The following is a 13,579-nucleotide window of genomic DNA, read 5'->3' as shown; positions in this document are numbered from 1 at the left end:
TGTACAAGTCAAGCCAACTAAATAAATCTTTTTTTTTCCAATTTTTTCTAGTTCATTTAAAATATACTTTTTAATTTCATTTTTGTTTGGAATAATTAGAGACAAGTCACAAATTGTTCCAATTCAGTTTTATGAAATATTTTCTGGTCAAAGAGAAAAAAAATGTCATCCTGTATATATATATAGCTTTGGTTGAGAAGCTTAAGATTTATTTATTTGGCCAATTAGTAATAATTGTATTTCCAAGACTAGTCAACACAAACCATTGATTTAAATGCTGCAAATTTGAGTCTGGCAGCAATGTATAATAGAGCCATACTGACTAAATTTGCAACTGTAAAATCAAGGACATATGTTGACAAATATTCAGATGCATTATGATTTTTCAATTTTAATACGAAAGATATATTTCGTTAGTATAATTTCTAAATTAGCATGATAGTCCTTTGCTACTGAGCATGTCATTTTGTTTACTTTTAAATATCCCATTTCCAGAATCTTTGACAATGAAGGCTAAAAATAAAAATTGACATTTCTCAATCTAAAATTTATCAAAAATCACTGCATAAGAATTTGATAAGCAATCTAATCAAAATAAGTTCTCTGCACTTGCTCCTTGTTGTTATATGTTGTGCAGACCCACATGTGACATATAAACAACCAGGAGCAAGTGCAGAGAACTAATTATAGTTAGATTGATTGATTAGAAAGTGAAATAAGATTTTGAGTATGAGACTGACTGTTTCAATGCTTTGTTTGTTTTTATACTTGCCTCTTGCTTGGCCTGTAATTGGTTGATAAGTTAATTATAACATTAATGAAAGCATAATATAATTGTGGATGTTACACATCTTTTTATTGGATGAAAGTTTGTTTGTCTATCAGGTCATAGACATAATTTGTCATGTGACCATAACGTCATAAATGTTTTTTTGTTATTTAAAATTCAATTTAGAATCAAATCAAAAGGAATGACACATATTTTTTCTGTTTATTCGAAATAACCCCCAAAACATGATGCATGCTAAGCAGGTTATTCCATGTGCTGCATATTTTTGAGGTTATTTCTTCATAAACAGAAAAAATATTAGTCATTCCTTTTATATCTGTAAATAATAACCAATCCTGCTTCAGATTAATTAGGCAGACCAAGGATAAGGGACATAACTCCTACATATCTATTGTACATTTGTATAAATTAATTTTATAATGGTTTTCTAAACTTCCAAGTATTTTTAAATATAAATGGAAAATTCTGTTTCAATAAAAAGCTTATAAAGCAATGAAGAAACTGCTTATAATAAACACAGCATTGACTTAAAGAGTTATCTCCCTTTACTCTTAAAGTCAACATTTGTGCTTCCTTTTTTCAAATAATCCTTTAGCTGATTCAAACTTTAGTGGTTATGCAATATTACAATTCTTGTGCTCTTACCTGGTACAAACTGATCAGTAACAATTACAGCCTACTTTTTTGTGAGATTGTGTGTGTAATTTAAGATATAAAACATCCTCTGTGTTTTTGAACCAAATATTTGAATCATAAGGATCTTCCCTGTTTTGAAAGTTTTATATGTAATTGTTTTCATAATTAACCTAGAAAATCAGCACTGGGTCCTGTGCAGCTGAACCAAATGTTTTCTCCACAGAGGAAGCTTACCTTTTTCTGAGACTGTTTTATCTGTTTATAGCTGACTTCTGTACCCTCTGCCCTCTGTTTGGCAGAATCAAATACTTTAGGCTTTTTTGCTGCAGTTTTCCTACAAATTGGTTCATGCTTGGACTACAAATAAAAAAAAAATTAGAACAATTCTGTAAATTTAGAAATCATTTACACATGTTACATACCGTATAGCAGGTCATTTTTGTAGGTGTAAAATTTCATGATTTTCATTTAATATGATGTATGCAATATTTTGGCGGTTATTATTTTAGTGGAATCAAAACTTTTATCGATTCCTTTGCATTAGATTTTTAAAAAATTTGATATTGGCAGAACTTATTTTGGTGATGTTGTTCTATCCGCGAAATATAAGCAAAAAATTTACACCCCCTGACCACCCTGACACCCTAACCACAGTACAGTATGAAAAGTTTCATTGGTTGAAATGATGCCACCAGTTATAACAACATTTTTATTTCAAGTCGTAATAATTGTTATAAAAATTAATTTTTTTTCAACAATGTCATGAACATTTCTTTAATGTTCTGGAAAGGAATTAATAATTAATTTTTTTTCAGTCAATATAAAATTCTACATATTTACAATATTAGTATGACAATGTATGAGGAGGTCCAGCATCAGAAGAAACAGACAAACATAAAGCAGGGATATAATAACATGTAATCATCCTTTCATTTGATCTACTTTTCCCTTTGGTCTATATTTTTATAAAGAACCTGTCTCTCAGATATTTTTTGTATACATGTTTATAATTACCAATGATTCTGGAACAAACTGTCTACCACAAATTCTGCAGGGCTTTCTCACTCCAACTGTAAAAAAATTAAATACTAATATTAAATTAAATAAAAAACACAATTATTTACTTTTCAAACGGTCTGCTACCAGTACATACATTGTATTGTGCCATTGGTGCAGTGTGATACAAGCAATATCTCTTCATACAACTATTAGAAATAGATGACAAGCCACAACCATATATATAAGAGAAACAGGTATATCCTTATTGTCCACCACAAATTTTGCATGTTTGATTATCTCCCCTTAACCATCATTTATTCTTTAACATGCAAACCCTCAGGTAAAGTAAAGTTTCAGCAATATCCTTTAGTTAATTAGAAGATCTGCTTACAAGGCACATGGATAAAAGGATGGACAGACAGGGTGATTCATATGTTTTCTCCAAAAAAAAACCAAATGTTGGGAGAATCATCATCTGAAACTTATTCAAAGAAACAACACGTTGATAAAATAAAAATAATCAACAGGTCCGGAACAGTATAAATCAAGAATTAGAGAAAACTAATGACACATCTGCTGACAATAAATAATAAATTCTCAACTAAATTGTTCAACAAATTAATGAACCCATAAAAAGATTCATTTAATTGCTGTTCTCTTGTTGTCCAGTGGCAAATATTTCATACATGATCTGTACAAAAACAAATTATTAATAAATTCAAAAGGTAAAAGTCAATGCGTTGTACATTTAAGAAAGTTTAAGCTGATCTGGATGAATAGCATTGGTTTGATGGGGAAAAAATTTGAAGAAAAAAAAACAACAATCCTGCGTTTACCTGATATATCAGACATATTTGTTTTTGTTCGATGAACAAATATCATCATCATCTCTTCCATAGAAATCAGATAATTTACCTCAAGTCATAACATTGATTTTATTTACAGTTACAATTAATGGACATCAATACTATTAAAGCAGGTGTGACCATCAACAATAACTCAAGCATGAATCACATGGAATTAAAATTCTTAACTTGTAATACAGTAACACTCAAAGAAAAGTACTTTAAAGTTTACATTTTATTTCATTTAAGTTATTGTATAGATTATATTGATGCAACTCTTTGATCTGTTTAATTTGTTTTATTAAATGTATAATGCTCTGTTGTGTTTCAAGTGCATGCAACTGTCATAATATTTACATGAAACTATGTAGCAAAAAGTACATATATACATGTATATACATGTATTTTTGTGTGTCAATATCTGAAGAAACTTTTGACTTGGTTGTTGCTTTTATAAATGTTTTATAGTCCAGTCAATCTAGTATAAATTTGACCCTAACCTGAAAGTATTGCAATAGAAGATTTTTAAGTTTTAATCTTTAACATTATACTTCAAATATACACAGAAAAAAGTCCAATAAAATCTTACTTGAGGAAGACTAAAAAATCACCATTTAACATTCCTATGGAGATTTGCATTGAAAAGGGAGATAACTCTTGCAAAAAAGGCAGAAATATCAATAAAAATTGATACAAAACAAGTGAAACTGCGAGCTATTGCTCACTGATGATACCCCCGCCGCAAGTGGATAATATTAATAGTGAAAAAATATGTAAGTGTTTGGTAAACAGGAAGTTGTCGAGTGATCAATCTGAAAACGCATCACACGGTGGTATAGCTGACTTAGATAAACTCTGAAACCAAATTTCAGAAATCCTTGTATTGTAGTTCCTGAGAAAAATGCGACGAAAAATATTCATGGGACTGACGGAAGGACAGACAGGAGTAAAACAGTATACCCCCCTTTTTTAAAGCGGGGGTATAATTATAACTTTACCGCTTCTATTCATCAGAATGTATTGATTCTTGATTTTTCAGCGGTCTTTAGGGTATAACAAACAACTCTAAGGCCTAAATTAAAATATTGTTTGTTTGCCCTTTTCCGACCCTATGTCTTGAAACAGGGTAGGTAGGTAGGTAAAATATTTTATTTTTCTTTCCCAAAAAATAACTAAGCTCGGTACATTTTTTGTCATGGGTAGGCAGGTAGGTATAATATTTTATTTTATAGATACAAAATCTGCATGATATCATTTTTGTCTGTATTGCTTTTGTTTAAGTATGCTTTTGCTTTTAAGTATAATAGTCCCAAGAATTTTAACTTACTAATATTCTGTACTACGTACATGTACCTTGTACGCTTAACCTGGACCTAAAGTTTTTCTGTAAGAGATAACTTTGTCCTGGTAAAATATGTCCGGGTAGACATACCATGCATACTTTGTACATTACTAGTAGAAAAAGTCCCTAGAGTGTTTAAATTTTCGTGTGTGCCTGTGTTTCCAATAAAAATGCTACAAGACTTGAAACTCAATTGTCACGTTTTTTACATCGCATTTATATATGATCTGTATGGAAAAACTTGGCGATTTTACTGCCAAATATTCTCCCCTTTACAGACCTTTGGTTCATGTTAGATATAAATCAGAATATATCAATGCTGGTCAAAGGCATCGTTAACATAATCATCCTGATCTACGGACCAAAAGCCATCACTACATAGGATACAAAGTCTGTTTACAAAATATTTTGTACACACATTGATAATTTAGTATTGGAGGAACTTTTTTTGAATGAACCCAGCTCTTCAAGTATAAAGACACAGAGTAACGTTTGTTAAATCATGATTTCAAAGCTTTCAATACAACATCCATTTCAAACAAATTTATGCTTTGAAACTCCAAACGCAAGTGTTCGTTCATGTCAAACGTTCACATGATACAAAACAGACTAGACCTTAAACGGGAAAGATAAAACCCGAGAATTCCGGTAAAAAAGCTTTGAGCGGGAAATACAAATATAAGATTAATTTTTGGTAGGAACAAAAAATAAAATAAAATAAAATCTTGCTGGTAAATACAAATAAAAGATTTTCAGGCGGAACGAATTTATAGGGTCGGTCGGTAAAGGGCAAACAAACAATATTTTAATTTAAGCCTAAAGGTGTTTTCATATATTTCATCAAGCTATAATCTAGATTTCGTAGTTCATTAGTTGACCATTTATTGAATTATTCGACATGTCAAGGTAAAGAATCTCAAATTTAATAAAAATCATTAAGCATATATTCTTTTTTTTTGTGGTTGAAAGTTTCTTTAGACAAGTAAGATGCTGAAAAAATATAATATACAGATATAAATAAATCCAAATTTTCACATTATCTTTTCAAATGGTCACAAAGCTTCAAATTTGCAATTTTTTAAATAAAAAATGCACAAAAAAAATATAACTCGCCATAACACTTCCATTTTGTACATTTCCTGAGCAGAAGATTATATGATTTAGTCAAATACCAACTTATAACCCCATCAAAGTATTATACTTTACATAAATTTCAAGAAAATTAACCAAAAACTGACCAAAAAAGACTTATTTTTGCGGAGTTATCTCCCCTTCCAATGTAAATTTCCATAGGAAATTAAAAATGCCGATTTTGAGTTTTCCTCAAGTTAGATTTTATGGGACTTTTTTCTGTGTATATTAAGGGCATACTGATATAGATTGGTACTAAAACATTTTCTTTTGCTATAAGTTTGAGGTTAAATCTCAGTGTTCTCCCCAGGATTTTTGGATAGCACCAGGGTAACGCGTGACGAAATGAATTTTACAATATTTTGTGTCGCGTTGCGTCGCTTATTTTTTTCTTGTTAGTTTTTTTCATTACCTTTTTGCCTTTGTTTTGTTAACTGTGGTACTGTGTTATATAGACTTTGGGTCAGAACATTATTGGTAGAAAAAGTAAATCAATAAAACAGTTTGTATACTTTAATATCTTTGCAAAAGAAAAGAAAGCACAATTAGTCTTTAAACTAAAGTCACTTCTTATGGTTTGATCAAGCCATTTTGTCCCAATACTTGTATTTACACTACACATTCCCATGTTAGATTTGACCATAACAATGAACTTTGAACAAGATTAATTTTTTATACAGAACCTTCAGTAAATTATAAACTAATTTCCTTTCTTTTTAGCATCAAAAAAATTTATTTTCTCATGCATATTATTTATTACTTAAAGTTATTTTACAGTTTAAGTACTTTGTTCATATGTAAAAGTGTAATTCTAATACATTTAGGCTTTCAGCTTGTTTACCCTAATTGAATATATATATGTGGTGGTGTTTAACGACCTTGACTGGCTTTTCAGCCCTCGCACGGTCGGCTCGGTGCCCGAAGACGATTGGTGAGCATTTAAATATTTTGTGCCGTGGGTCAGGAACGGGTAGCAAAGGACGCCGAATGGAGGCCGCCATCTTGGTTTTGGTGAGTTGATTTTACTTTTTGACTATTTTTGTTGTTTTCTTTACTTCACAACGGCTGCTTTCAGGGCCAGTTTGGTCAGCTTGGCAGCCCGCTAGCCTCGATGATGGAGTACTGGTAGATGAATCGTGGACGTAGTTCTAAAGATGACAGGAAGCGTTATCAGGACCCAAGCCGTGAGGCAGGAAAATGAAGGTCGTATCACCCAACAGCCTAGGATACAGCCCTCGGACGTTAATCGGCATGACACTCCCCATAATAGACAATGGTTTTGGAGGCATGTTAACGCGGGTACGCCAACTACTACGTCTCTCTGTACGGCATGGATTGGTTTCTGTCATCTTAGTAGGTGACCATCTACCAACTTAATATAAAATGTCTGTGTATCAATAAAGGTATGATTCTCTAAAATAATTGGCAAAACATTTTTGTTGGTATGTTCTAAGAAAGTTTTTATCCTTAATGTAACATTCTAATATAATTTTGCATTTAATTTATACTTAATTTTAATTTTCAACGAGAAATTATATGTGAGGAGCATTTATTTGTAATAAGCAAAATCAGGGGAAGTAACTCTACAATTAATTTCTAACAGGCAAATTATTTTGACTAAAGACTGGCGTAATAGAGTTCATTAACAAATTTTTGCTTGTCCCCTATTACAAGTCTGATATTAAAATTATGATCTCTTAATTAATTAAAACACAAGAGAATCATGTACATCGATTAAATCCAATCATCAACAAGGTTAACCTCAACAGGTAAATCGATCACGTGGTGTAAACAATCTACCTGTCAATACTGGATGAAACTGGTTTGAACTGGGCAATTTTCATGTAAAATTTTAACCCTTACTGAAAGTAGAAGTCATCTGAAACTTTACCGATTTTAATACGAATTTTTTTCCGAAAACTTTAGCACCACGGAGAAAAATTATACATCGCGGCAAGAACGATACCACCGCGGTAGAAAATTATACATCGCGGTCCCGTGGTCCTTTAAGGGCCTGGGGAGAACACTGAATCTTAATTTGACTAGACTATTAGTGTTTAAGAAAGGATAGAGAAGGTATGATGAGGCAGTATGCATACAAATGTACATGTATAAACTAAAAAATAAAATGTGGTATGACAGCTGCCAACGAGACACCAGAGACTAAATGACATAGATCATGTAGATTATCATCGATTTTAAAATTAAAAAGTATCATACAGTATAGTATTTTCATTTTTGAATTTCAAATAACATGTAAAATTGAGAATGGAATGGGGAATGTGTCAAAGAGACAACAACCTGACCATAGAACAGACAACAGCAGAAGGTCACCAACAGGCCTTCAATGCAGTGAGAAATTCCTGCACCCGGAGGCGTCCTACGGCTGGCCCCTAAACAAATATATATACTAGTTCAGTAATAATAAATGTCATACTAAACTCCAAATTGTACATTAGAAACTAAAATTTAAAATAATACAAGACTAACAAAGGCTAACAAACATCTTTGCATCAGGACTCTAAAAATTAAGTACAAAACTGAAGAAAAAAAATGCCATTTTGGGATCTTTTGATAAATACATTTGTATTTTAAAAAATGAGCACCAAAAACACTTTTTCTCAAAGGAAAATAAAATACATAATTCAAATGATAGCATTTTTAAAAATTTGCAAATATTTTTCAAGTCTTGTCATTAATAATGCATTAAAATTGCTGCACTGATATTTTATATAATTTTAGGACCAGTTTAATATATAGTGACCTTCAGCATGTTCAGTTTTCAGTAAAGATCCTTCTTTTCATGGCGTTAATTCGACAGAAGTTCAAGTGTAACATGTAACAAGATATCATTATATGTATATAGTTCAAAAATATAATATTGCATTTTGTTTAAATCAACTTTGCACTGAACTTAACCTGGCGTTATTTAAAAAAAACTCATTAATCTTTCACGTCACCCTTTCAATTTCAATGTATTATGATGTATATTTTATTTAACTGGCAACATTTCATATTTGACAAAACTTTCTGACAAACAGTTTAATAAACGGAGAAAACAGCTGACGTGTTATGATACACAACTGATCCATTCATAGACAAATCATTTAATCTTATATAGATCTCTAATATCAAATTACAACAACTGTCCAACAAGTCTTTGCAGGTCACAAGATTTAAAAAGAAATATGATTTGATATGTCATTATACATTGTGCATGTTGTGTAAAACATGCATTAAGTTTTATAAAAGATACTTGTATACACAGTACTAGTGATAATACTGTCAAATTATAACATGAAACAACAAGAATAATTCTCAAGTACACGGCATCTCTAATTTGGCATTAAAATTAGAATGATCATATTGTAGAGCACATGTTTACTAAGTTTCAAGTTGATTGGACTTCAACTTCATCAAAAACTACCTTGACCAAAAACTTTAACCTGAAGCAGGACGAACAAACGGAAGAACAAAACAATGGACATATGGACCCACAGACCAGAAAACATAATGCCTATAAATGGAGCATAAAAACCGAAATTTATTTTTTAGTTCATGACCATGATGACCACAAAAAAAAAATATCACTGTGACTGAGTTTGCATTTTCAAAATGAAAAGTTAACAAGATTACAACGAAGGCTAAGAAAAAGTACATACATGTAGTCAATCTAGCCATTTATAAAAGGGGGCTTCTCAACATAGGATAAAGGGGGTTCCAACCAGATATCCCCATTCAAAAGCTTCGATTGTCATGGCTATCCTGTGCTACTTTCTGGCCTGTATATTTTTAACAAATTAAATTAAATAAATATTTTAAAAACATTTCGTTTCATTTAAAGTTAATCAATTTCAATTTCAATTTAGGTCTAATTTTAAATGTATTCCACACACTATCTGTAATTAGATCTTTAAAATATTTTTAAATAGAAGCCTGTGTACTTTATGCCTCATTTAAAAGTCCTATAAATGGAAATAAATGATACTTGAGATAAGCACAGCTCAATAAGGGTGGTGGTTTAAATTCTTTAATGATATTGTGTACACTATGCTTCTGTTCATTTAAGCCGAGAGATTGCAACGCTGCATTACAATAATTCTGGGCGGTATCTGTGTTTATCACAACATCTCCATGTAAATACTAGATATAAATCAAATTATTTAAAGATACACAGTTTATTATTTAAAGTAGTATCACTGTATATGAGTACTCTGTCATCTTAGGTTTCTCTTGACAGCAGCGACTGAAATTGATTTTACCTGATTTTAAAAAAAAATGAACCCATTTTTAAGCAAAATGATTTTTATAAATCAAACTTTTCTTTCTTAATTTTTTTTGAAAATTTAGAGGGGAGATAATCAAGATACAAAAAATGTAATTAAGTTTTATAAAATGAATGCAAATTCTTTAACAAGGTGTTTGAATAAATAGCTTCAGTTTTCCTAATACGTTAATACGTTAATACGGGATGGTACATTAGGTAAACACATTTTTCAGTCAAAATTTTTTTCGGTGGTTCAGCCTTTCTTCATTTTAAAATCCATCTATGGTAAACTTCTTAAGTTAAATTCAAAACAAGAAAAAAATTATATAAATTTATAAAAGATTTTAAGTTCAATGCATTTTCTTAAATAAATGTATGTATCTATATATAAAATTTCCTTTATTGTAAAATGTCATTATTGATCATAATCATCATGTCCTTACCATGCTTACATAATGTACAATAAAATTGAGAATAAAACAAGAATGTGTCCATAGCACACGGATGCCCCACTGGCACTATCATTTTCTGTGTTCAGTGGACCGTGAAAATTGGGGTCAGAACTTGGAATTAAAATTAGAAAAATCATGTCATAGGGAACATGTGTACTAAGTTTCAAGTTGATGTAACTTTAACTTCATCAAAAACTACCTTGACCAAAAACTTTAACCTGAACTTCGCACTATCATTTTCTATGTTCAGTGGACCATGTTATTGGGGTCAAAACTATAATTTGGCATTAAAATTAGAAAGATCATATCATGGGGAACATGTGTACTAAGTTTCAAATTGATTGGACTGCAACTTCATCAAAAACCACCTCAACCAAAAACTTTAACCTGAAGCGGGACGAACGGTATCGTAGGTGGGGCATAAAAATGGGGAAAAAGTCAAAGAGACAACAACCTGACCATAAAACAGACAAAGTTACAGCCGAAAGGCCACCAATGGGTCCTCAATGCAGCGAGAAACTCCCACACCACACATTTCAGCTGGCCCCTAAACAACTATGTATACCAGTTCAGTGATAATGATGTCATACTAAGCATGCCAAATTTCCCCAAAACAATATTTTTAAAGTGCAATTTAAAAGGTTATGTACATGTTGATGCTAACTTGTTCTTCCTGCCAATTAAAAAAAAATCAGTCATCAGAATATGGGATTCATTATCTCTGTAATGCTCCAACTTATTTAAACATGGGATTCAATATCTGGGTCATTATCCCTAATGCGCCTCCAATTAAGGAACACAAAAAATGTAGGTAAACAAAAATCTCTGTGTGCATAGTGAAATTGAACATGTATCATATAAAATTGAGAATGGAAATGGGGAATGTGTCAAAGAGACAACAACCCGACCAAATAAAAAAACAACAGCAGAAGGTCACCAACAGGTCTTCAATGTAGCGAGAAATTCCCACACCCGGAGGCGTCCTTCAGCTGGCCTCTAAACAAATATATACTAGGTCATAATCTACATGTACATGTATTTTTAACAAGTGAGTGACAGTGACTGAGCTTAACCATTTGTGTTTGTGTAAAAGGTTGATGACTATAGAATAAATGTGTAAAAAGTATGGAGTTATAAATTTATTCAAAGTATTAAATTTTCAAAGAACTACTAATTATTGTGTGATGGTTAAAATACAATACATAGTTATCTCAAAAATATGGCAAACAATTTAAGTTTTTATAAGTTTAGCGAGTTTGCAGACCTTTATTATAAATCTATCTGGATTTCACTTATTTCCATAAGTTAGGTGAGTTGACAGTATTTGCATAAATGTCAGTCAAGGGACTGTGAAATTTCCCAAGCCACAAGGCAAGGGAATTGTGGTCCCAAGACTGTTATTTTTACAATTATGACTATTACCCCTCCATGACATATCTGTTTTATTACACCAAATAGATTTTGATTGAAGCTCTCTGAACAGGTGAAGGGACATCTATAGGGCTGAAAGGCACATACATGTACATTTTTATGCATTAGTTTTAGGATTTATAAGTAGACTATCTAGGAATTATACATGCATTATTTATTAGCATGATTAGCACTGTCTTTAAGTAACGTCATGGTACATGTATATATATATGACATAAACATGATTGTCACTCCACTCTGAAATCACTCATTTGTAAAAATAAAGAATTCTTTTTCAACTTTACATTCTTCAATATACAATCACTAGATCAGTGCAGTGCAGTCATTTTCTCCATTTTTTTTTCTTTTACAGTTTTTGAATTACCTAGAGCTATCAATCAAATCATGTTGCCTGAATCATTTTAATAATCGGGGTATGGTGAGAAGAACCTCCTGAGGGTAATAAGAGGACAAAGTCTCCTATTACAGTAGAAAAATAAAAAAACAGAGAAAAATCTATTTCTTTTTTTTTTGAAAAATTTCCCACAAAAAAATCAGTCTACTATATATATATAGCTAACATTGACTAACATGAAGAATGATCTCAAAATTGTTCTCGGTTCACTTTTATTTTTCAGACTTTTTTATTTTATCACATATGCATTGGTACAGAAATCTACATTTTGTACTTGTTTGTCTGACATGAGACTTTGAGTAAAATATTTTTACTGATATATTAATCAGTCTAGTGAAATACACCTTATCACTATTTGTCTGCCATTACTGGACATCACACAGGTTCCCATAAAGTCTTGACACCATATTACATTTGTAATACAACAATTGTACAAAATATCTGACACCACAATGGAAAAGTGATTTTTGTAAAAGAAGGACGAAAGATACCAAAGGGACAGTCAAACTCATAAATCGAAAATAAACTGAAAAGGTCATGGCCAAAAATGAAAAAGACAAACAGACAACAATAGCACACACAACGTAGAAAACTAAACATGCGAAAGAATAAGCAACACGAATCCCATCAAAAGACGTCATTAGTTCAAGCAGAACAGATTCTTGGGTCAGCCAGGAATAGCAATAAGGTGTATATAACTTTTAAGAACAAACACAATACCAATTCATATTTAATAATTTTTTGAAATGAAAAACTTTACCTGATGATAGTGTTTCTTTGTCTACCATGTTTATATTGAATATAAATCATACATACATGACATAACTTAAATAACGTCACAATTAAACATCAAAATGAACATGCTTAACTTTTTTACAACAGAGCCAAAATCAGAATTTTTTTTAAACAGATTTTGAAGTTTAAATAAAAATAAGAAAGGAATGTATTGAATTAGAAAAAAAATCATACAGACTTTGTCCTCTTACACTGGTATTGCCTGCCTCATTTACACCTCAATTATCACTATTTGTCCGCTATTACAGCTGGATACCACACAGGTTGCCATAAAATTTTGATGTCATAAAACAAAAAATCTGATGCCACAATGGAAAGTGATTGTTGTATGTGTCAAAAGTTTAAGCGATAATGTGTTTTAAATGAGTATCCAAAATGGCCGATACCACGGCATTTTCACCGATACCCGTGATAGTTGTAAAAAACAGGCTAATTCGTTTGAAATGAGGAAAACTAGATATATAGATAGAATATGTGAAAAATACACCGGCTACCAA

General features: G+C 31.3%; 1 protein-coding gene across 6 annotated transcripts in view; it reads right to left on the bottom strand.

Annotated features, from left to right (window-relative positions):
- Positions 1 to 13,579, bottom strand: part of LOC143054891 (zinc finger C2HC domain-containing protein 1A-like) — a 53,340-nt gene that overhangs the window by 39,372 nt on the left and 389 nt on the right. For 5 of the 6 annotated variants that reach the window (XM_076227979.1, XM_076227980.1, XM_076227982.1 and 2 more), the window contains exons 1-4: positions 3,262 to 3,292; positions 2,441 to 2,496; positions 1,661 to 1,783; positions 773 to 784 (exon numbers count right to left, since the gene is read on the bottom strand). In XM_076227979.1, the coding sequence (XP_076084094.1) occupies positions 773 to 784; positions 1,661 to 1,783; positions 2,441 to 2,496; positions 3,262 to 3,277 (207 nt within the window). In that variant the 5' untranslated portion in view covers positions 3,278 to 3,292. Of the gene's footprint in view, positions 1 to 772; positions 785 to 1,660; positions 1,784 to 2,440; positions 2,497 to 3,261; positions 3,293 to 13,579 lie in introns of those variants that run through there. The other variant, XM_076227981.1, reaches the window with a different exon arrangement.

This window comes from Mytilus galloprovincialis, chromosome 12 (genome assembly GCF_965363235.1).
Source record: "Mytilus galloprovincialis chromosome 12, xbMytGall1.hap1.1, whole genome shotgun sequence".
NCBI classification, from domain to species: domain Eukaryota; kingdom Metazoa; phylum Mollusca; class Bivalvia; order Mytilida; family Mytilidae; genus Mytilus; species Mytilus galloprovincialis.
Note: the sequence above shows the minus strand (reverse complement) of the source record. Positions and strands in the feature narration are given on the sequence as shown.